Source organism: Hyaena hyaena, unplaced genomic scaffold (assembly GCF_003009895.1).
Source record: "Hyaena hyaena isolate Hyena2069 unplaced genomic scaffold, ASM300989v1 scaffold_428, whole genome shotgun sequence".
Taxonomy (NCBI): domain Eukaryota; kingdom Metazoa; phylum Chordata; class Mammalia; order Carnivora; family Hyaenidae; genus Hyaena; species Hyaena hyaena.
The window spans coordinates 606,233-627,717 of record NW_024081062.1 but is presented as its reverse complement, the minus strand read 5'-3'; the positions used below and the strand labels follow the sequence as shown (position 1 = coordinate 627,717).

Here is a 21,485-nt window from a genome sequence, read left to right as displayed (position 1 = left end):
GGGCAGGCGAGTGCTGGGCAGGCCAGGATATTCCCCATGCACCTTGGAGGATCATCTGTTGCCCTGTGCTCTGTGAGGGCATGCTCTGGGGACGGTCCCAGACAGAGAAGCTAAGGGAAATTTCTTTTCCCTTCTCCAGGGTTCCCATCTCTGACCCAAAGCTCTGTAAAGGTAAAAGGGCCTGGACTCGAGGTAATTTATTGACCTTCCAGCTCTTGTGTCTGAGAGTCCTTGCAGCTGTTACAGATGCAGCCCTGATGAACGAGTGCAGAGGGGCTGACCCAGCCCCAGGGCGCCCCCCCACCACCAGCTTCCCCTCCACTTCGAGTCATAAAAACAGACGTCGGATGAACTGTGGCTGCCGGCACTGCAAAAATTAATTCTGATTTGGTCATAAAGCTATAAAGGGCTGGGATGAAATAATCCTAATGAGCTTCTTTTAATAAAGCTCACCAGTGGGTCCCCGTGCTGATGGCCCCCACGGGGCCAAGCCTGCTTTCTGCTTCCCGGAGCCTCTGAAGAGCCTGCCTGCTTCCAAACAGGGCTTTCGCTGTGTCCTGATTATGCTTCTACATAAACATATTTTATCTTAATGATCATCTTTAGGGGAATTTGTAGTCATGGAGGGCTTGTCTCCAGGTTGTTAACAAATGGAGGGGATGACTTTCTTGCAGATGACCTCCCCCCAGGGTGGGGGTGCCAGCGCACTCCTGGAGACCCCAGGCTGCTGGTGCTCGGGACTCTGGTCCCCTGGGCCTGGCCTGCCACTCATGCTGGGGCCTGGTGGTGTTTGTGGCAGGAAGGCTGGGCTGGTGCTCTGGCCTCGGCCTGGCTCTGTACGTGTCATCCTCCCCTGACTGGGAGCACTGCCTGTCATCCTGCTCTATAGGGAGGGTGGTTGTAGGGATTTCAGCATCAGGAAGGGAGACCAGCTGGTTCTCGTCAACGTGCTTGACGGCTGGACAGCAGCAGGGCCCCTGGGAACACACCCAGCCACCCATGTGCTCGCCCAGCAGAGGCCGGGGCAGTTCTGGGGGGGAACCTGGAAAGCACATTGACCTTGGAGTCCAGGGCCTGCCCAGCACGGAGACCATTAAGCTGAGTTTTCTTCTAGCAGTTTTGTGATTTCTGTTTCATCTTCCCAGGCCACCAATCCACCTGGAGTTCGCTTTTGCTTACCATCCAAGGTCAGGGTTTGATCCTCTCCTCCCTCTATAACCAGTTGTTCCGGTGTCATTGAAAAGAGAAACCACTTCTGTCCGCCACTGGCTCACTCCCCTCTCCTCTTCCCCTGCACTGAGTGACCATTCCAAGGTGGTCAAAGGGTATACTTTGGTCAGTGATTTTTTTTTAGTTTTTTCAAAGTTTATTTATTTGTATTATTTGTTTTAATGTTTATTTATTTTTGAGATAGACAGTGTGAGCAGGGGAGGTGCAGAGAGAGAGGAAGACACAAAATCCAAAGCAGCCTCCAGCCTCTGAGCTGTCAACACAGAGCCCGATATGGGGCTCCAATTCATAAACCGTGAGATCGTGATCTGAGCTGAAGTTGGACACTTGACATACTGAGCCACCCAGTTGCCCCTCAAGTTTATTTTGAGAGAGAGGGAGAGAGGGAGAGAGAGGGAGAGACATTGAACATGAACAGGGGAGGAGCAGAGAGAGAGGGAGAGAGAGAATCCCAAGCAGGCTCCAAGCTATGGGCATGGTGCCAATACGGGGCTCAAACCCATGAACCATGAGATCACGAGCTGAGCCGAAATCAAGAATTGGAGCCTTAACCGAGCCACCCAGGCGGGCCCCAGTCAGTGTGTATATTTTTTGCAAAATCAGTATGGCTCCTTGCTGGTGTGTGTGTGTGTGTGTGTGTGTGTGTGTGTGTGTGTGTCTAACTGGTGCTGTGCTGTACAGCTCACTGTGTCTTACTTTCTGCACTTGGCCCTCTGTTTCTGAGATCCATCTGTCCTGTATGTGGACATTAAACCTCTAACGTCCGTGTAGCAGTGTATGGGGTGCACCTGCTGCATTTTGCCCCCTCTTCTGCCCTCCAACTCCCGGAAAACTGTCCAAGCAAAGCTGCCATGAACAGCTCTCAATTGCTTCCTTAAGGACCTGTGTGAGCAGGCCTGTCTGCACACCTTGCCCCTGGCAGTGAAAAATGGCCACAGGGCAAGGGTTGCTATATCCTGTCCTTACGTCGTGGCCCCAAAAGTGAAATCACTGGCCACCCAATGCTCTTACTCATAATTGACTGCATAGCGCCCAGCAATGTGGACATTGCTGGAATGTCCACACCTGCTCCACATCTACCAGTCACCAAACCCCCGCTTTCACATTGCTACCCTGTCCTTTACTAATTTTATCTACTATTTTGTTATTTCATAAGCTACTTACAGTTTATGTATAAATGAATATCAGAAATGATTCATATTAAAACTGGAGGGCAAGCACACACCAGCCATGCAAGGAGGGGGCAGCACTGCCCCCGCTGGACAGGGGCCCCAGGAGGGGGTGAGGAGAACAGTCTCCAGGTCGTGGTCCGACTTCCCTTCGCTGGGAGCTGACGGGGCCCCGTCCGGGGAAGTACTGAGCAAGGTCACACGTGAGTCTGGGGAAACACAGGGCTCTCCACAGTTGGGCGCCCGGCAAGGCTGAGGTGTGCACTGGGCACTGGACAGAAGTACGGTCAGAGGGAATGGGGTGCCCTGTACTTTCCACTTCTGAGCCACCATGGCCTGCCTCTGGCTGCTGGGGAAAAGCTGAGAACTTCTGGGGGTGATACTTGTGTCCTCAGCAGAGCACGAGGGGAGAGACCCTCAGCAGCACATGGTCAGGACCAGCCAAGTCCTGACAAGAATCTGGGCCAACCTCTCCTGGGTGTTCTGTCCTTGGGTTAAGAGGATGGCCTGATGGCAGTGGGGGTATGGGCTTAGTGATGACCGTCTGTCTGTCTGTCTCTTGGGTCACATGGAGGCAGGAGGGCTCAGCTGCCCTCCACATCTGGAACAGAGCTGCTGTCCTGGGATCTCTCCGGCATCCTCCAAGGGATTCCCTCCTCTCTTCTTTTATTTGGTATCCTGCTACCCCATCTCCAATCTTCCACTTTCTTGATTGCCCCTCTTGTTTTGAAGGAGCATGACTTTCAGTAGCTTCTGGAGAAGAGGTGCTGGGCAGATAAAACTTTAGAGAGCTGACACATCTGGAAATATCTTTATTCCACGTTCAGACTTGCTGGAGAATTTGGCTGGGTATGGAATTCTAGTTAGGAGGTGATCCTTCTTCAGACTTCAAAGGCTTTGCTCCATTGCTTTCCTGCTTTGAATTTGGGGAAGTCTAAAGCCGTTCTGATTCCAATCCTTTGTGCCCTCTTCTGTAACTGCTTCCCCCGGTGCCCTCCTGCACCCTGTGAAAGTCTGTAGAATCTTTGTTCCGAAATACCACAGTGATGTGCCATTTTCATCTGTGATGTTGGGTACTAGCTGGGCCCTTCCAATCTGGCAAACACCTCCCCATTATGAAAAATTCTGTTGAATTATTTCATTAATTCTTTTTCTCTCTGTTTTCCCTTTTCTCTCTTTATGAACCTTCTATTGTGTGGATGATACACTAGTCTGGTCCTCTAATTTTCTTAAATTCTCACCCCATTCCCCGCCCCCCCCCCACCCCGATTGTTCAAGTCTCTTTGTCTCATGGTTTTACTTGCTGGGAGATTTCTCAACTTTATCTCTCCAGTCTTTCCACTGATTAAATGGTTTTAACCTCAAAGGACTCTTTTTATCATTCTCATCCTATCCTTGTTTAACGGATGTAGTATCTTTTCCCAGCTCTCAGAGGTTACTGATGATGGGCTTCGCCCACCTTCCTACCTTCCTGTATAGTCTCTGATTCCTCCACTGTCCTGTTGTTTGGTTATGTGCCTCTTCCTGGTCTCCATCCACCATGTCTGGAGTTTCCCCGGGAGAGCTGGTGACCCCTGGCTGGCTATTCATGTGTAACGTTGGGCAACAAAAGGAATGACTGGGAGCTCGATTCCTGTAGGCAGGGGGGAATGTGGACAGTGATACTACCTTTCAGTCTTTGGTTGATCAAATTCTGTAGACAAGACTCTTCCCAATCTCCACCCTGAGAGGTAAAGGCCTGAGCCCCAGAATACTGGGGGTGAATTGTGGAAGGGGGTTAGTGCCTCGGCATTGATTTAGTCCTCGTGGTTTTAGTTTAGTGCCTGTGCTCTCCAGTATACTTGGTGCCTGCAGCCCAGACACCCATTTCCACCTTTCCGAGAGAGAACGCGCTTCCAGACCAATGCCAGTGTTAGTTATTGGGGCTGTCACAAGGGCACGGTGTATGGGCAGGGACTTTGGCACTAGCCACCAGCTGGTCCTGCTTATTTCAATGTGCTCTTCACTCCCACTTCCGGAAGTGCTTGGTGCCTTTGGTGGATTTTATGATGCAGATTGAAAGAGTCTCGTGGTTCTTCTCGTTGCCAGCTTGGGATTCAACTTTCTCTGATATAGTAAGTCCATTACTATGAGACCATCTGCTTTCCAGCCTCCAACAGTTCTGTTAGTTTTTCCTCTGCTGCTCTCTGTGTCCTTGTATGTAGCCTTGTGATTAAAAAAACATCACTTTACTAAAGTTATAATGGGATTTCAGGAAGGAGCCAAATCAGTCGTATATGTTCAATCTATTATTTTACCCAGAAGTCCCTCGTATGTTTGGAACTGCTTTTGGACTTTGTATTCAGTACCATTGATCTGTCTCTCATGACACCAATGTCACTATGTACTAATATTTTGTCATACTAAACATTAGCATATTGAACATATAAACAACATAAACATATTTTGTAATATGTTCTGTTAATTTGAGAGGTAAATACCCCCCATTATTATTATTTCTCAAGATTTTTCTGGCTTTCTTTTCCTATAGTCTTCCAGTTGTATCTTATTTTGTTGGGTTTTAATAATTCTTTGATGGAGGTTGTGTTAAATTTGTAGATGGATTTGGAGAAGAATCAAGTTGCCATCCAGGATAGCATTGTTGTGTCTACATTTATTGAAGTCTTCCTTTGTATTTGGGAGGAGTTGTAGACTATATTATACAACTCATTGTGTGGTCTTTATACATTCATTGTTTTTTATGCCTAGATATTTCGTGGGTTTTGTTGCTGTATTTGAGAAGCCCTTTTCCCTATTCTCTTTCCTAGCTAGAAAGAAAGGCATTGGCCTTTGCATACATATTTCACATCAAATGAGAAGTATCTATTCCTTGTAGGCCAGGCAAAACTCTCCTATAAAACATTTTAGGTTTTTCTTAGACTACTTTTTCAGTTTTTGCTAAGGTTTATTCAGGTTTTCCACACTGAGCCATTGATTAGAATTTATATCCTCTGCCTAGCTTAGGCTTATTAAAACTGTATCTTTAGTTTCTGGTGTTTGGGGTTTGAGGGCATTTCCTCTTCTTGTTTTCTCTGATTTTTATCTCTGTGGTGGTGACTGTGGACATGAGTTTTGAGTTTTCTTGCTGTCCTTCTACATAGTCAGATATGGAATGTGTTTTGTGTGTGCCTTTTCAGGGCACGTTTTCTGGGCGTGGGGCTTCAGCACTAGGTTCTCTTAGTAACGCAGATCCCCAACAGCCCTGCCTCACATTAATCTAATCCATCTATTGTTTTCTGGAATAAATGTATAAAAACACACATAGAACTGCGATTTGTCTATGTTTCCTTGGATCAGGTTGAAGCTTTATTAGGTTTCCTATCTTTTATATCTTCTCAATGACTTGATCCGTTTGTCCCATTAATGGCTTGGATTATATTTTATCTCATAAATAGTGTTTTGCTTTGCTTTTCTGTGGTTGTTGGCAATCACATGGTTCCTCATTGTTGTCCCATTCTTCTGAACACCCCGGGTCATTTTATCTTGGCTGTGTCTTGTGTAAGCAACCTAGAGCTGGATTTTACGCTAGCTCACTTTTGTTCTTGCTCCCCCAGCCCAGTCTGGTCTCCTTGGCCCTGCTGCACCTGCCTCTCCTCCCAGCCCCGCTGCTGGGCCCTGTGCACCCTCCCATTGCCTCTCTGCCCTGCTGCACCTGCTATGACTTGTAGGGCGCTCAGGAAGCCGAGGCACCCAGGACCCCATGGCCCCTGTCTTCCAGGGGGCCTCTCTCCAAGGCAGAGGAGGCCGTTAGTGCCCAAGAAGATTCAAGATGAGATTGGAACCGCAAATGGTGGTGTGTTTTATGAAAGAAGAAGACAAGATGCCGTCAGGGAGATGTTGGGGGAGGGGAGAGCCTCTTTTAATTAGGATGAAATAAGCCTGGTTCCCCTGAGGAGGTGACATTTCAGTTGACACCTGAAGGATGAGAGGGAGCAGCTCCAGTGAGGGGATGATCATTCCATGGATAGGGGACAACAGTCTTCTCTTGTCACTGAGAAGGGGTCTTCTCAAGGCTCCGTGCACCCCATGCCCCGTAGATGTGCAGCCAGCTCCATGGGGGAGGCAGATGGGGACCAAATGTGTCCCTGAGGCCAGTGCAGGAGGGCTGTGGACCCCTTCCCTGTGGCCTTTTGGAGGACCCCTGCTGGGCCTGGCGGGGAACTCTAACTCCGCGCTGGATCGGCAGCAGCAGAAAGGGCATCCCCAATGAAGAGGTCTCAGTGCGGCAAAGCCCTGCCTGTGGGATTTGCAAACCCCAGGGACAACAAGCACGCAGGTTCCCTTGAACCTATAGAACCAGCATCTACCACATGATCCTTCTGAGCCTTTGGCAGACTCAGGACCCAGGGTCTCTTCTCCAGGCCAAACATTTTTGTTTCTACCAATTTCGGTTTCCTCAACCCATCCCTCAGTGCTGGTAGAGTATGGGTACCGCTCCGGGATGTGTTAACAACATTGGCCCCCGTGGCCCCGAGCTGGGCCCCAGCTCCTCCTGGGCTGCATGGCTTATCTAAGTCACTTAATCTTTCTGCTCCTGGGGTTCCCTGATGCTAAAATGGGGACAGTAATGAGGACAGTGAGGAGCCTCCTCCTTGCTGTGGGGATCTGATGGTTTGCCCCTGTCCCCACCCCCACAAGCGGGACTTGGTGCAGGCGGCACCCTGGGCTCCACAGGCTGTGGGTGAGCTCCACCTCTGGGACCCACTGCTTCCCTTGGAGGGCGGGCGCTTTGGCGTTCCCTGGGTGCAGTTCCGTTTCCCCTTCTCCTTCCCTGTCCTTGAGTCTTTGGGGCATCCCGCCTGATCCCCTCTGGAAACGCCAAAACTGGGGACAGCTCTTGGAAGCTTCTTGCCTTGTCATCCTTTGCTTGAGACATGAGAAAAAAAAAAAAAAAAAAAAGAGCCCTAGCTGCCATGCAGAAGAAGGATTTCCCCTGGCACGGGGAATGCCAGGAACTCAAGTTCCCCATAGTTAGGCATTGGAAAGGTAAGGTCCTGCCTCAGATGCCTGCAGTCAGGGGAGCCTCGGCCTGCGGGATCCAGGCTTCTGCTGTCTCCCGTAGATCAGCCACCTGTGGGGACCAGCAGCTTCTCGTGGGGGGAGGCTGTGTACAGAGCAGGAGATGGGCAGTGCCGACAGCTTGTTATCCCGGCCCGAGCCAGTAATGAGGGATGGAGCAAAGGGCCAGGTGAGCTCTGTGTGACTGTGGCATAGTACGTGGGCTGTAAGCATGCAGGAGCTCCAAAGGAAGGCGGGGAGAGTGGCCAAGAGCCCACCTTCAACCCCGAGAGACCGAGAGGGACAAAGGCCTTTAGGCCAGGTAAGCAACCCGGTGCACGGGGACAGGCCCAGAAGGCCAGCGTTGGTGTCGGGGGGTATGAGGTAGCTGGCCCAGGACCAGACAGGAGCCTGCCCCTGGTTGGAGCTCCCTGCAGTGGGACGCGGCTTGAGGGACAGGCCTGCTGGCACCAGGGTGTGGTCGGGGTCTCTGCACGGCCTGGGCTTCCCGTCGTAGGGAAACTGAGGAGACATCTAAGACTGACACAGAGGAAGGGATGTCAGCCTGGCCGCTGGGTCCTCTCCGTGCTCACGTGGCCCTAGGCCTGGGGACTTGGCAGACCCTTCTGATCTTAGGTCCTGCCAGGCCTGAGCAGGGCTGAGGCCTCCAAGGGCTGGACTGCAGGGCAAGGCTGTCACCTGCCTCTCCCCATCTGCACTTTGACCTTGGGCTTTGGGGCATCCCTCCAGGGCTGGGGGCTTGGGGGAAGGTGTTCTAGAACATAATGTCCCAGTCACCCCCCAGATACTCAAGATTGAAGTAATAGCTATCACAGGAACAATTGTGCTGGAGGTGAAGTTGGCATTTCTGTTGCATCTTTAGAAAAGGTTGCTGTTTTTAATGGACCTGTAACATAAATTTCACTAAAAGCCATGCTTGCCTGGCAGATCCGGCTACAAGGTGTGTCCCAGCCAGCCCAGCTGGCCCAGAGGCAGCCCCTTCTACCCTCCTGCTCACTGGGAACATTGGGAGGGGTCACTGCCTGGCAACTCCCAGGGTCAGGGGCTCACTCTGATGCCTTCGGGGACCGGGAGGGCAGTGAGGGCAGCAGGCCGGGTGCCCTGGGGACGTGGGCCCCATGTGTCCCTCTCCAGGCATGGCTGTCGACCCACAGCCTAGTGCTGCCTGCCCATTACCTCCCCCCAACCCTGTGACCCCCTGCCCTAATTCCTCAAGAGAAGACAGCTCTTCTAGATTTTGTTGAACACGAAATCTCCCAATTCTGAAATATTGTTAACCCAATGAGGTATTTTTAAAATGCCGTGTGGCCCTAATAAGCGCTTCTGTGGTCTGGTTTCGCCCAGGGACCACCCATCAGTGACCCTGGGCTTGACAAAGGCAGAGGGTAACATCTAGCCTCTTCCCCAGGGAAGAGTTGTTTTTTGTTTTAATGGAAATTACCATTTTTCTGCTTCCCAAGGTGGTTCTGAAGGTGAGCTGTCCCTGCTTGTTGGAAATGCAAAGAAATAAATGTGTAAAAATAGAGTAGCAATTCCTCAAACCCCCTGTCAGATTTAAGTAGCTGGTGTCTCCTCTGGGAACGGCGAGGATGGCCCTGAATCATCCCCAGGCAGCCCAGCAGATGATCAGCTCTGCATGGGCACTGCCTGCAGGCTGCCCTACCCATCCCTGTCCCCGCCCCTGGAGGGGACCCTGGCCAGTGCCTGCCATGTGCGTGCGTGTGCATCAGGGTGCACCGGGGGACCGCAGGGCTGGAGCAGGGGACGTGAGGACCACGGGAGGAAGAGGAATGCAAGTGGACGCTCAGCCCTGTCCTGACTTAGTCCTCTGCTCTCTCTGAGCCCTCTCCCCTCTGCTTCTCCTTCATCTCCTTCACCGCCCTCACCTCTGCCTTCCCTACTTGCTCTCTGTCCCGTGGCCAGGTGGCAGGTTTGTGCCTCAAACCGATCAGACAGCAGGTGCAGGGGAGAGCGCTCCTGGCTGAGAGTCAGCCGTGCCAGAGTTTCATCAGTCTTTCTGTCTGTAAGATGGGGACACAGAGCTGTGGTGCACACCACAGGGGACCGTTTGTCAGCCCGGATGAGGAGAGATAGGCACAGGGCTGAGTGGCAGGATGGGGCCAGAGGGCAGGCTGCCTCACCTGACTCTGAGCTGCCCTCAGAGGCCCGATTCCGCCTCCGGCGTCGGCTCTGCACTGCTGTGACGCGGAGGGTGTTCCAGCTCCTGTCTGGAGGAGACAGCAGAGGAGAGGCTTTGGGGACAAGTGAGGAAGACTCTGTGGAGAGGTGGTGCTGCAGGGGTGCCGACAGCGGAGCTGGGCTCTCAGCCCCACCTTCAGCTGCAGGGGCCCCAGGGCCCAGACACCACACCCAGGGTTACTGGTGTTATGGTGACCTGAGGTCCTAGGCCCTTCCCAGGGCAGGTGTCCAGGAATGCCAGGGAGAAGCAGGACCCCGGGGTCAGGTACCCGGCACAGACCCAGATACCCGTACAGGGATGTGGGGGGAAGGGGGAGCTAACTGAAGGTTTGGGCACTGGGACTTAACAGGCAGTGTGGTATGCAGCTGCCAGCAGTGTCAGGGGTCAGCCTGGTCAGTTCAGCTGCAGCCCTGAAACGGGGTCGGGGGTGGGGAAGGACTGGGTGCCTGAGCTCTAGCCCAGGATGGGCTCCAGGCCTGGTGGGAAAGAAGAAGAGAACCAGGGCAGATGCCACAGCTGTGCAGACAGCGAGATGCCATTCTGGGGCCCTGGGCCTGACAGACCCTTGGCTGAGGCCCCTGGGGCCCCCTTCCCCGCCCAGGCAGACTGTGGAGTCCTGATCCCTGCACAGTTTAGTCAGGTAGCCACCCATCTCCTCAGCCTGTGACGAAGAGTAGGGTCAATTCACCGGGGTCGGGGGGAGAGGGGGCAGGAGTGCTCATGGGTGGTCTTGACTCTGGACAGGTGTGAGTGGGCCCGGAGATGAGCGGCCTTGCTTCAGTGGAAACAGGTGCTGCCTAAAGACATGCTGTGGGACACACACCACCAGGGCTGGGCCTTCATCTCCCTGCTTATAACGCGGTGGCCACACAGGGGAGGCCAGCCCTTCGGCACCCAGGCGGCCCTTCTCGGGTATTCAAGTGTGTGAAGGGGTGGACAGAGCTGGCCCTGGTCACGCACGCTCCTGGCTGGGCTCGGCCTCTCCATTCACTGCTGGGTCCCAGGCCCGGGCTCTGCGAAGGCCAAGGAGTTTGTTTACATGTTGCTGGGTCTGAGCCTACTTGGCACTCACTTTGCCCTCTCTGAACCCATGTTCATTCTCTGTAAAATGGGGATAGTTCAGGTGCTGTGGGTTTTCCACAAGACGACGGCCAGGCTCCTGCCGAGTGGTATCCAGGTGGGGATTGGCCTTGTCTCAATGCACCTGGCAAGCCTGGGCTGCTACTGCAGATCGTGTCCTCTGTCCTTTCAGGGCCCCCCCCGGACAGCCTGGATAGCCTCAGCCGTGCCCTGGGTGTCCTGGAGGAGCGAGTAAACAGCTCGAGGCGCAGGGCGCGAAGGCATGCGGCGGACGGTGACTACAACATCGAGGTCCTGCTGGGCGTGGACGACTCTGTGGTCCAGTTCCATGGGAAGGAGCACGTGCAGAAGTACCTGCTCACGCTCATGAACATTGTAAGTGGCGGCCGTGCTGGGGTGGAGCGGTGGGGCTGCCCAAGAGGGCACCCAACTGGCCGGTGGGCAAGACCCCCCGGGACTCCTCAGACCCCAGTGGAGAGGTGGGCCAGGGGCAAGACGGGCCAATTGCTGGGCAGAGAAACCCCTGCCCATCTGCCCACCCTCCTCTCCACCTGCATTAGGTGAGTCATCGAACCTCTGGAACCCAGCGGGGAACCCTCTCATCCCCAAAGTAGGGCAGAGTCAGCTTTGCAGAGTGTATGTTATTTTGTTTTATTTATTTATTTATTTACTTATTTATGGAGAGAGAGACCGAGCACAAGCCGGGGAGGGGCAGAGTGAGAGAGGGACACAGAATCCAAAGCAGGCTCCAGGCTCTGAGCTGTCAGCACAGAGCCCGACACGGGGCTTGAACTAAAAAACCATGAGATCATGACCTGAGCTGAAGTTGGTGCTTAACAGACTGAGCCACCCAGGTGCCCCAAGCATATTTCATTTTGGAGACTGTTGTCATATTTAATCTCATCTCACTTTCGAAATGTACCTTTAATGTAGTGAAAACAACAGTAATAATAATTGAGCTCTTACTGAGTGACTACATGCCAGGCCCCCATGGGCACTTAGCGTGTGTTATCTTAGGCAACCCTCACACTAACTCTGTGAGAGAGTGGATAGAAAAAACTCTTGCCTGCCTTGAACATATGTGCTCTTCCCCAAGAATTACACTGCCTTCCAACCCGGCTGAAAGTCCCGTGGAAGGAAAAGTCTCTGGTTTCTGTACTCACACCAGCTCTTCTGACACCAGATGTGTGGGTTTTCCCCACTGAGTGCTTTCGACACTAACTACCCAGAGTTAGCACGGACTCCACAGGCAAGGGCTCAGTCCAGCAAGACTGGCCCCACCTCAGATGCCACTCACAAGTCCTGGGCTGTGACCGGTACAACCTGGTCAGAAGGCCCAGCCAGCCATAAATCAGGGGTTCCCATGACCCTCTCCTTGGGCTCAACTGTTTGCTTGGGACGGTCCATGGAACTCAGGAAAGCCCTACTTTCTATCGCTGGTATAGATAAAGGATGCAACTCAGGAACAATGAAATAGAAGAGATCCATGGGGCAAGTTGGTGGGAAGGGGCTGAGAGCTTCGCTGCCCTCCTGGGCACACCACCCTCCCAGCACCTGGGCGTGCTCATCAGCCTGGAAGCTCTCAGAACTCTGCACTTTATGGTTTTTGTGGAAGTGTTATTGGCCATGGGTGATTGAACTCAATCTCCAGCTCCTCTTTCCCCCTAGGAGCCCAGGGTAGGGGGCAGGGGGGCAGGGGCAGTGCTGAAAGTTCCAACCTTCTGATCACCTGGTTGGTTCCTCAGGCAGCTGCTCCCCCATCCCCATCCTGAAGCCATCTAGGGCCCAGCAAGAGTCATCTCGTTAGCATAAACTCAGGTACTCTTGAAAGGGGCTCGTTGTGAATAACCCCTGTCACTTGGAAATTACAGGTCTGTGTCAGGGACTGGGGGAGAGACCAGTAGATATTTATTCTATGTCACACTTCGGTTAGTTAACGCCTGGCCCCACCATTAACCTGGTGTGAAGGGTCCCTCTGTCCCACACACCTGGTGCTGCCTGAGCCAGTAGGAGGAAGTCTAGAATTTCCTCTCGTTTTTGCCAGTTAACTTCAGTTTATTCATCTCTACCTTCGTGATCCGATGGTATCCCAACTTTGGGTAAGAGAACAATTTGGTTAGTTTCTTGGAAAGCCTGAGAAATACAAAAATTCCTACAGTGAAACGTATTCTATCATAGAAAAAAAAAAGTATTTTATGAGACAAATTGGAGGAGCTGAGGAAGAGTAGTTGGGTCATGTCTTTTTTCCCTGTGGCACCCAGCAAACGTTTATTGGACACATGCTTGTCCTGGGGCATGGCCAGCAGCCTGGGTTCCAGGGGGAAAGGGGGGATGTCTGCCCCCCTAACCTGAGCTCTACCTCCCAGTGTGGTCGGGGAGATGAGGTGCCCTGTTTGAGCGTGTGCTGCCCTGACAGTTAATACCCATAAGGCCCCGTGTCCTCATTTAGGACTGCGCACACCCGAGAGAGGGTCCCCAGGGGCTGATGGAAGTCATGCCGCTTTCCTGGTCTTGGGAAGGAGGGAAATGGAGAAATTGTGAATAAGTGAGAAAGGATGAGCTTCCAGAGCAATGTTGTCCAGCGGAACCTTCCGCAGTGCTGGGAATGCCCACGATTCTGCCCTGTCCAGTGCCCCTAGCCGGCCCCTGAGCACTCAACATGGGGCTGACATGATGGGAGAACTGACTTTCTACCTTATTTTATCTTCAATGGAATTTTAAAATTTTAACTTAAAAACTTTTTTTCACGTTTGTTTGTTTATTTTGAGAGAGACAGAGAGAGCACAAGCGGGAGAAGGGCAGAGAGAGAGGGAGAGACAGAATCTCAAGTAGGCTCCACACTGTCAGTGCACTGGGTCTGGAAGCTGTGAAACCATGAGATCGTGACCTTAGCTGAAATCAAGAGCTGGACACTTAACTGACTGAGCCACCCAGGCACCCCTAAAATATTTTTTAATTGTGGTAAAATACATATAAAATTGACCACCTTCACCATTTTAAGTGTGCAGTTCATTGGGGCGCCTGGGAGGTTCTGTCGGTTAAGAGTCCGACTTCGGCTCAGGTCATGATCTCATGGTTTGTGGGTTCAAGCCCCGCATCGGGCTCTGTGCTGACAGCTCAGAGCCTAGAGCCTGCTTCAGATCCTGTGTCTCCCTCTCTCTCTCTCTGCCCCTCCCACACTCACACTCCCTCTCACTCCCTCTCTCTCTCTCCCTCTCTCAAAAATAAATAAACATTAAAAAAATAAATAAAGTGTGCAGTTCAGAGACATTAACTATGTTCACAGTCGTGCCACTATCCCCCAGAACTCTCTCACCTTGCAGACCTGAAACTGTCCCCATTAATCGGTAACTCCCCACTGTCCCCTCCCCCAGCCCCTGGAAACTACCCTCCTACTTTCAGTCCCTATGGTTCTGACTACTCTAAGTACCTCATATAAGGGGAGTCATGTGGTACTTATCTTTTCATGACTGGCTTATTTCACTTAGCTCAATGCCTGCAAGTTTCGTCCACGTTCTGGCATGCGCCAGGATCTCCTTCTCAAGGCTGAGTAAGGTCCCGTCGTGTGTATCCTCTGCCTTGTGTCTGTTCATTCATCTGTCGACAAGCACTTGAGTTGCTTCTGCTTCTTGGTGATTGTGAATAGCGCTGCTTTGCACATGGGTGTGCAAATATCTCTTCATGTCCCTGCTGTTCAGTATTTTGGGGTATATACCCAGAAATGGAATTTCGAGATTATATGGTAGTTCTATTTTTTTAACGTTTATTTATTTTATTTTTGAGAGAGAGAGAGAGAGATTGCTCACGTGAGCAAGTCGGGGAGGGGCAGAGAGAGAGGGAATCACAGAATCCCAAGCAGGGTCTGCGCTGTCAGCACAGAGCCCGATGCAGGGCTTGAACTCACAAACTTCGAGATCATGACCTGAGCGGAAGTCGGACACTTAACTGACTGAGCCTCCCAGGCGCCCCTGTGGTAGCTCAGTTTTTTTATTTTTTGAGGAACCTCCACACTGTTTTCCACAGTGGTGCACCATTTTACATCCCTTCCCAATCTCTCCCCATCCTCATCAGCTCTTGTTATTTTTGAGAGTAGCTGTCCGGTGGTAATTCAATTCATTTGTAATTAATGGACATTTGGATGAAGATCACCACTGTAGCTAGTGGCCACCGTAATGGACAGTGGCCCTGAGACCCCGAGGGTCTGGCTGACATGGAGCTATGGCCGGAGCCCCGGCCAGGCCTTCTAGGGCCGGACCTCCCTCTCCCTGTAAGTACACAGCTGGTTACGGAGCTTCCCAGCCCTGGAGCCAAAGCAGCAACGTGGAGGACAGATGTGGCGGCAGCTGGCCCGGACTGCGCTCCAAGTGAGGCATTTGGTCAGTGTGAAGAGAGCCAGGGCCAGGGCCAGGGCAGAAACACTTGCAGCATCCGAGGCATGGGGGCCAGCCCTGGATGGACACAGCCTGTCCCCTGTGGAGGACCAGGGGTTCTGGTGGGGGTTCTGAAGGCAGGCTCTGGGGAGAAGCAGGGGCCGAGGTGGACAGGAGGCGGGGATGGCTGGACCCTGGCAGCTCTAAGCAGGGCTGTTTTTCCTCATTGTTCAGGGTGATTCTGCTTGCAGAGCTCCCTTCGGGGCCCCTTTGTGGAAAAGTCTGGGCTGGGATGTGGGGCTGGTGTGACGTAAACATTTCAGGTTCCTCTGATATCCATGTGCTCTCTTCCTTCCTCCCATTTACCAGCCTCCCTTGTACCTAACTTGCGGCTGTGTGGCTCGTTTTATCTAATGGCCTGTATGGAAGGAAGTGATGTGTGTCACCTCTTGGGCAAGGCAGTTAAGAGCCAGTGTGTCCCTCCCCTCTGTTTCTTTTCCCTAACACAGTGACCTTGGAAGCCATATGCCCCAGTAAGTGCAGGGACAGAATGGGGCAGGACCCCCCAACCTCCGCTGGACTGTGATATGTTTAAGGAAACACATCCGGCTTCACTGTGTTTGCTGCTGATGTGGTGGAAACTTTGTTATGCAGCAGAGCTCATCCTGTGCTGACTAATACACCTGACCCTTGACCATTCCATCAACAAATGTTCATTGGGCATGTCCTGTATGTCAGGGAAGGGGTATAGCCATGAGCATGACAGGACACAGCCATAGCTTACATTCTGGTGGGGGCACAGAGAATATTCAGGTGAAAAGAGATGATTTCAGATAAGGACAATGAAAGAAATGAAATAGCGAGATGGAGAAAGGAGAAGGGCTGGGAAACATGGGCCACGTTATGCAGGTGGTCAGGAAGGACATGCATAGAAAGTAACATTGCAGCTAAGACCTGAATGATAGTGGATGACTGTGGGAAGAGGCAGGATGGAGTGTTCAGAGAGAATGGGCAGTGCAAAGGCTCTGAGGCAAGAATGAGGTCAGAACATTTGAAAGCGTGAGAAAGGGCTGGTGTTTGGGAACAAAGGGCCCAGGTAGGAAGGGAAGTTGCAGGTGAGCAAGGCCAGTCACTGGATGGTGAGAGAGACTTGGATGTGACCAAAAGGGCCGTGGGAAATCCCCAGAGGTGCCACTTCCTTCCTGCATTTATGGGCCAGACATTTTATTCATTTTTTCATAGGGAAATGGGAATTAATCAATCCATCCCTCTCTGTATCCAAGACTCTCTGGAGAGTGAGAAGGGTTGGAAATATTTGCTAAACATCACAAGAGTCATCTGGGTGCAGAAAATGTCCTACGGCATTCAGACCCCCCACCCCCACCAACCCACTCCAGCACCTCCTGCCAGGTCACTTCCTTCCTTTCCTCCCTAAATCCAGAAACTAACATTCTTTGTTTATTAAAAGATCCTGTATTTGGGGGGACCTGGGTGGCTCCATCACTTCAGCATCTGACTTCAGTTCAGGTCACGATCTCACTGTTCATGGGTTCAAGCCCCACATCGGGCTCTACACTGACAGTGTGGAGCCTGGAGCCTGCTTCAGATTCTGTGTCTCCCTCTCTCTCTCTGCTCCTCCCCTGCTTGTGCTCTCTCTCTCTCTCTCTCAAAAATAAATAAATCTTTAAAAAAAGATACTGTATTTAACAGAGACAATATAATTATTTATGATGTAAAATGAGAATATAAATCCAGCAGGTACTTGAATGTTTTCACCTACTGATTATTGCCTATTACCTCATTTTAACGGTGGCATCACATTGCATCACATAGCATGCCATTATGTAACCAATTATTGATAGGACATAGTCACATAAAATTTATTTCCCTATTAGAGGTCAGATCGGCCACTAGCTGAAATGAACATCCTTACAGCTAAATCTATCCTTCATCCACTACCGTTTCCTTAAACTGAGTCCCTAAAAGTGTAGTCCCTGGTCAACAGGTGTGGGCATTTTAAAGCTTTCTGTGCCAGAATGTTCTCTCTTAGGGTTTCATCTATTCATGCCCCACTGAGCAAATGCCTGTCTCTCTTCTTTCTCCTACCACTGAGTCCTTTTTAGCTATAGTAATTTGAAAGCAATAGCTGGGATATACTTTTTGTCTTGAAGTTGTATTTATCTGATGGTAATGAAGTTGCATCTATAACATTATATATATACTTTAAAACAGCAGTCATCTTACATGTTTAGGATTGGTCTATTTATGTCCTTTATTCTATTGGGAAATTAATTTCTTTCTGTTAATTTGAAGAACATTTATATTTGAATAGGCTCACTTTTTGTCTGTCATGTGAGTGGAAAATATTCTCTGTCGTTTTGTTTTTTGCCCTTTATTTTGTTTTGGGGTGGTTTGAGATGGTTTACATTTTTGTGTGTAGTCGTGTCCTGAGATCTTTCTCTCTCTGGATTTTCCCTTGGGTGCCGTGTTTGGCACTTCACGCCCTTCCCCAGACGTCAATCTTCTGCAGTTTTGCCCTGGTCACCCTGGCCGACGCCCATGGCTTCTTGCCAGCAACCATTTCCCAAACCCGAGGCCTCGCACTGACCACCTGGCCATTCTTGCCAAGTTCAGCCACATCAATGACCCAGAATGTCTCTGATTACCAAACTCATGGAGCCCATGCTGAATGAAAGTGTGGCTCTCTTGTTTGAAGATCAGGAAAAAGTGCCCTAAAAGGTACATATAAAGACTTTTCCTTTTTCTGTGGCCTCTGTCTCTCAACTTGTCAGGATTTAAAAATCATCTACTGATTGTCGCTCTAAGCAATGAAAAATTAGAATTTTAAAGTATTATCATGAACTTACCTTTATATTGTACAAAGCTTATTTTATAGTATCATTGTTTTTTAAATGTTTATTTATATATTTTGACAGAGAGAGCACACAAGAGCACATGCGCCTTTGCAGGGAAGAGGCAGAGAGAGGGAGAATCCCAGCAGGCTCTGTGCTGTCAGCATGGAGCTTGACTAGGGCTAGGCCCCGTGAACCGTGAGATCGAGACCTGAGCTAAAATCAAGAGTCAGACGCTTAACTGACTGAGCCACCCGGATGCCCCGTACAAGGCTTATTTTAAGTGCAGATATTACAGCATTTAACTTGGACGCGGAATCACCAAAATTAAACAGATTTGTATTTCATGGTTCATGAGGGTGCCAGAAGTTCAGACAAAACACAAGCCAGACTCAGAAAGGTTGGAAGGAGGAAGAAGGAGCCTTCAGGAATGGAGCCAGCAGAGGGAGTGCTCTCGCAGATTCTCACAGGCGCCCCGGGTCCCAGCCAGCTACACGAGATATGTCCTCTGGGCCTGACGGCCGCTTTGTCCCCTGACTGCTGGCCCTGGAAGAACACTTCATGCTGGTGCCCTGGCATGGGGTGGGGTCTGGGGACACTGAGCCTGGCACTTCCCCCTTCCCTCAGGCCCACCGCCGCAACCCAGGGAGGGCTGTCAAGGCCTTTTACACCTTAGCATCTTGATGGGAGTGCACGAGAGGCTCGCCTCTACCGAGACCCGTGTGGGGCTGCCTGCCCTGCGCGGGACCACCACTGCCGTGTCCTGGCCCAAGCGGCCACGGGGCCGCCCACCTTGCACTTGCATGCAGGCCCCTGCCCAGGGCAGAGGGTGGCAGTGACCACAGTGCAGGGGGTGGGAGGCCAAGGCCTTGTCCTGTGGAGGTGGGACCACTCGTGAGCCAAGGCCTCACCATCCCGTTGGATTTTACTTACAAAACACACATTCAAAGGTGAAATGATGAAGAGTGTCAAGACAGCAGAACATTAAACCCCAAGTGCGGGGCCCTTCTGGGTACGGGCCCTGGCCGCCGGCCCATGAACTCAGCAACATGAGCCCTGCACTGAGACCCCGCTGCCCGGCCTGACCACGTCCAGACACCTGATGTGGCCTGTGGTTCCTGCTTCGGGCCCCGTTCTCCGTGGCCCCTCTCCATCCTCTGCTTGTCCAGAGCTCTCAGCCCAAAGCTACACACACTCTCAGCTTTCTGTCCAGATGAAGACAGCTGTGCCTCAGAGGCTGTTGGGGCCAGATCATGGGCAGTGGCCTCATCCTCTGGGGCCCTCACACAGGTCTTTAGCTCCCAAATTCCAGAGCTCCAAAGGTTGCTAGCAAACCCAGGAAGAGGCCCCGTCCCTCGGGCCCAGGGGCCCTTGGCCGAGTCAGAGAGCCTGCGAAGCCCCTCTGAGGGCTTCTATCCACCGCTTGTGGGAGGAAGGGCTTCCTTCCCAGCACTGGGAGGGCTGTGAGGGCAGAACCGTGAGCCGTGAGCAGAGATGTGGGCTGTCTGGCCAGGCCGGCTGCTCCAGGCCCCCTATTCCCGCACCGCGGCTGGGCCCCACCCGGCCTCCCTGCTTAGATGTGGCTCTCTCTCTGCCACATCCCATTCCTGCTCCTCGCAGCCTTCAACCGTGGCTCATGCTGTGGCCTCCACTGGACCCAGCATTGGGAATGAGGAGCTTCCCTCTGCCCAAGACTCCCCTCTTCCACAGGCTCTCCTAGTGCCCTGGAAACCACTGTCCTGTTTCCCCCTTTCTTCTTAGGAAAATGCTCCCCCCCAAGCCTGGTGCTCCCAAGCTGGGCTGCAGTCAGCATGCCTGAACATGCCTGCTGGGAATGTTGAGGAGTCACCCCGTTTTCACAGGCCTGCTCTGCCAGTCCTTGAACTGGTCCCTGCCTCCAGGCCTGGTGTGTGACAGCGTGTGCCTGGAGGCAGCCCCCATGTTCATGGGAGGCCCAGTTACCTTCCCAGGTGCACATGATGGCTTTCCTCCCGGCTCAGGTGAATGGGAGGCCAGGGACAAGCACCTTCGGGGAAGACCAGAGCCATGATTCAGTTAAGGGTCCAATTTCAGCTCAGGTCATGATCTCACTGTTCATGAGTTCAAGCCCCATGTCGGGCTCTGTGCTGACAGCTCAGAGCCTGGAGCCTGCTTCGGATTCTATGTCTCCCTCTCTCTCTGCCCCTTCCTTGCTAGCACACTCTCTCTGCCTCTTTCAAAATAAATAAACTTAAAAAAAAAGTAGAGTAAAATTTGTGACAAGACTTCAAGAAATCTACAACTTGGGGCCAAGACCCAGGAAGCCTTCTCGTGTGGGTTTTGCCTTTAGCTAAAGCACTAAAATATCCTGCTCTTCCCTGAGACACCAAAGGCCTTGATGTGTTGCTTGGGGTCTGAACATCCACAAAGATCTGCAGTTTCCTATCTGGGCTGCTGGTCCGTTGTACTCCTTGTGGATGTGAGGCCGACCATTGTGGTGGGTGATGCCTTGCCTCAGAAGGTGGCCCACAATCCTCTCTTTACCTCTGGGTATGTCTTCTGGAGGCCGCCCAGGCCACCCATGTCTGCTCTGGAATTGGCACTGTTTTTGGACGGCCAACATTTTAAAACATCAATTTTCTGTTAAACTAACCTTTGGCATATTTCTACTGAATTAAAGCAAAATTCACATGATTTTTCCAGATAAACAGAGATGCTAAAGGCTGCCAAAAATACAACCCAAAGGCCAAATCTGGCCTGTCATCCTTTTTTTTTTTTTTTTAAATAAAGTTTCGGGATATAGCCATACCTGTTCACTTGCGAATTGTCTGTGGCTGCTTTTGTGTGATAATAACAGCCGAGCAGCTGGGACAGAGGTAGGTGGCTGAAAACAGTCACTCAGTGGTACTCATGAAATATTTGGTATCAGGCTCTAAAGAAATCTCCCACGTGCTTTGTGCTCACCTTGAGTTGTGGCCCCAGCACTCTGGAGTTGACATTCACATCCCGTTGCATCTGTACACTGGGTGTACTTATTTGTGAAGCACTTGGTAGAGAATAGGACCAGCTGTGGAGTCAGAAGCAGCTGCACCTGAATCCTGGCTTTTACCAACTGGCAGAGCTCTTGCCTTGCCCTGCCCTTGCTTTCATCATCTTTGAACCTTCCACACACTCTAAGAACCCATAAAGGCCAGCACAGTCCCTAGGAGACAAGGTTCCCCTCACCCTCAGCAGATCTCCAGTCCTCTGCAGCTGGAGCAACCCTTTCCTGCAGGCCATCGTCAGGGACCTTGCCCTTGAGCTGAGCTCCACTCCTCTCCCTGCTCAGACCTCAGTCCACCCCCAACCCCGCCTTAGCCTTGCCGGCTCTGTGGACTTGTGAGGTCATTCTGGGGACTCTTTTTCAAGCAATTAAGTGAGCCGATCTTAATAGCCATGTTAAAACAGCAGAGTAGGAAGAGCAGATTTCTGGGCAGACAGCGCCGTCTCTCCCTGCTGTGTTAGCTGCTTATGTTCTGGAAGAATTCCTGAGCCCCCAAAGCATCCC

At 51.8% G+C, this 21,485-nt stretch overlaps 1 protein-coding gene across 1 annotated transcript in view; it reads left to right on the top strand.

Moving 5' to 3' along the window:
* ADAMTS2 (ADAM metallopeptidase with thrombospondin type 1 motif 2) overlaps positions 1–21,485 on the top strand; it is a 235,876-nt gene that overhangs the window by 127,121 nt on the left and 87,270 nt on the right. Inside the window, exon 4 of the mRNA XM_039252863.1 lies at positions 10,910–11,112. Within this exon, the coding sequence (XP_039108794.1) occupies positions 10,910–11,112 (203 nt within the window). The remainder of the gene's footprint in view (positions 1–10,909; positions 11,113–21,485) is intronic.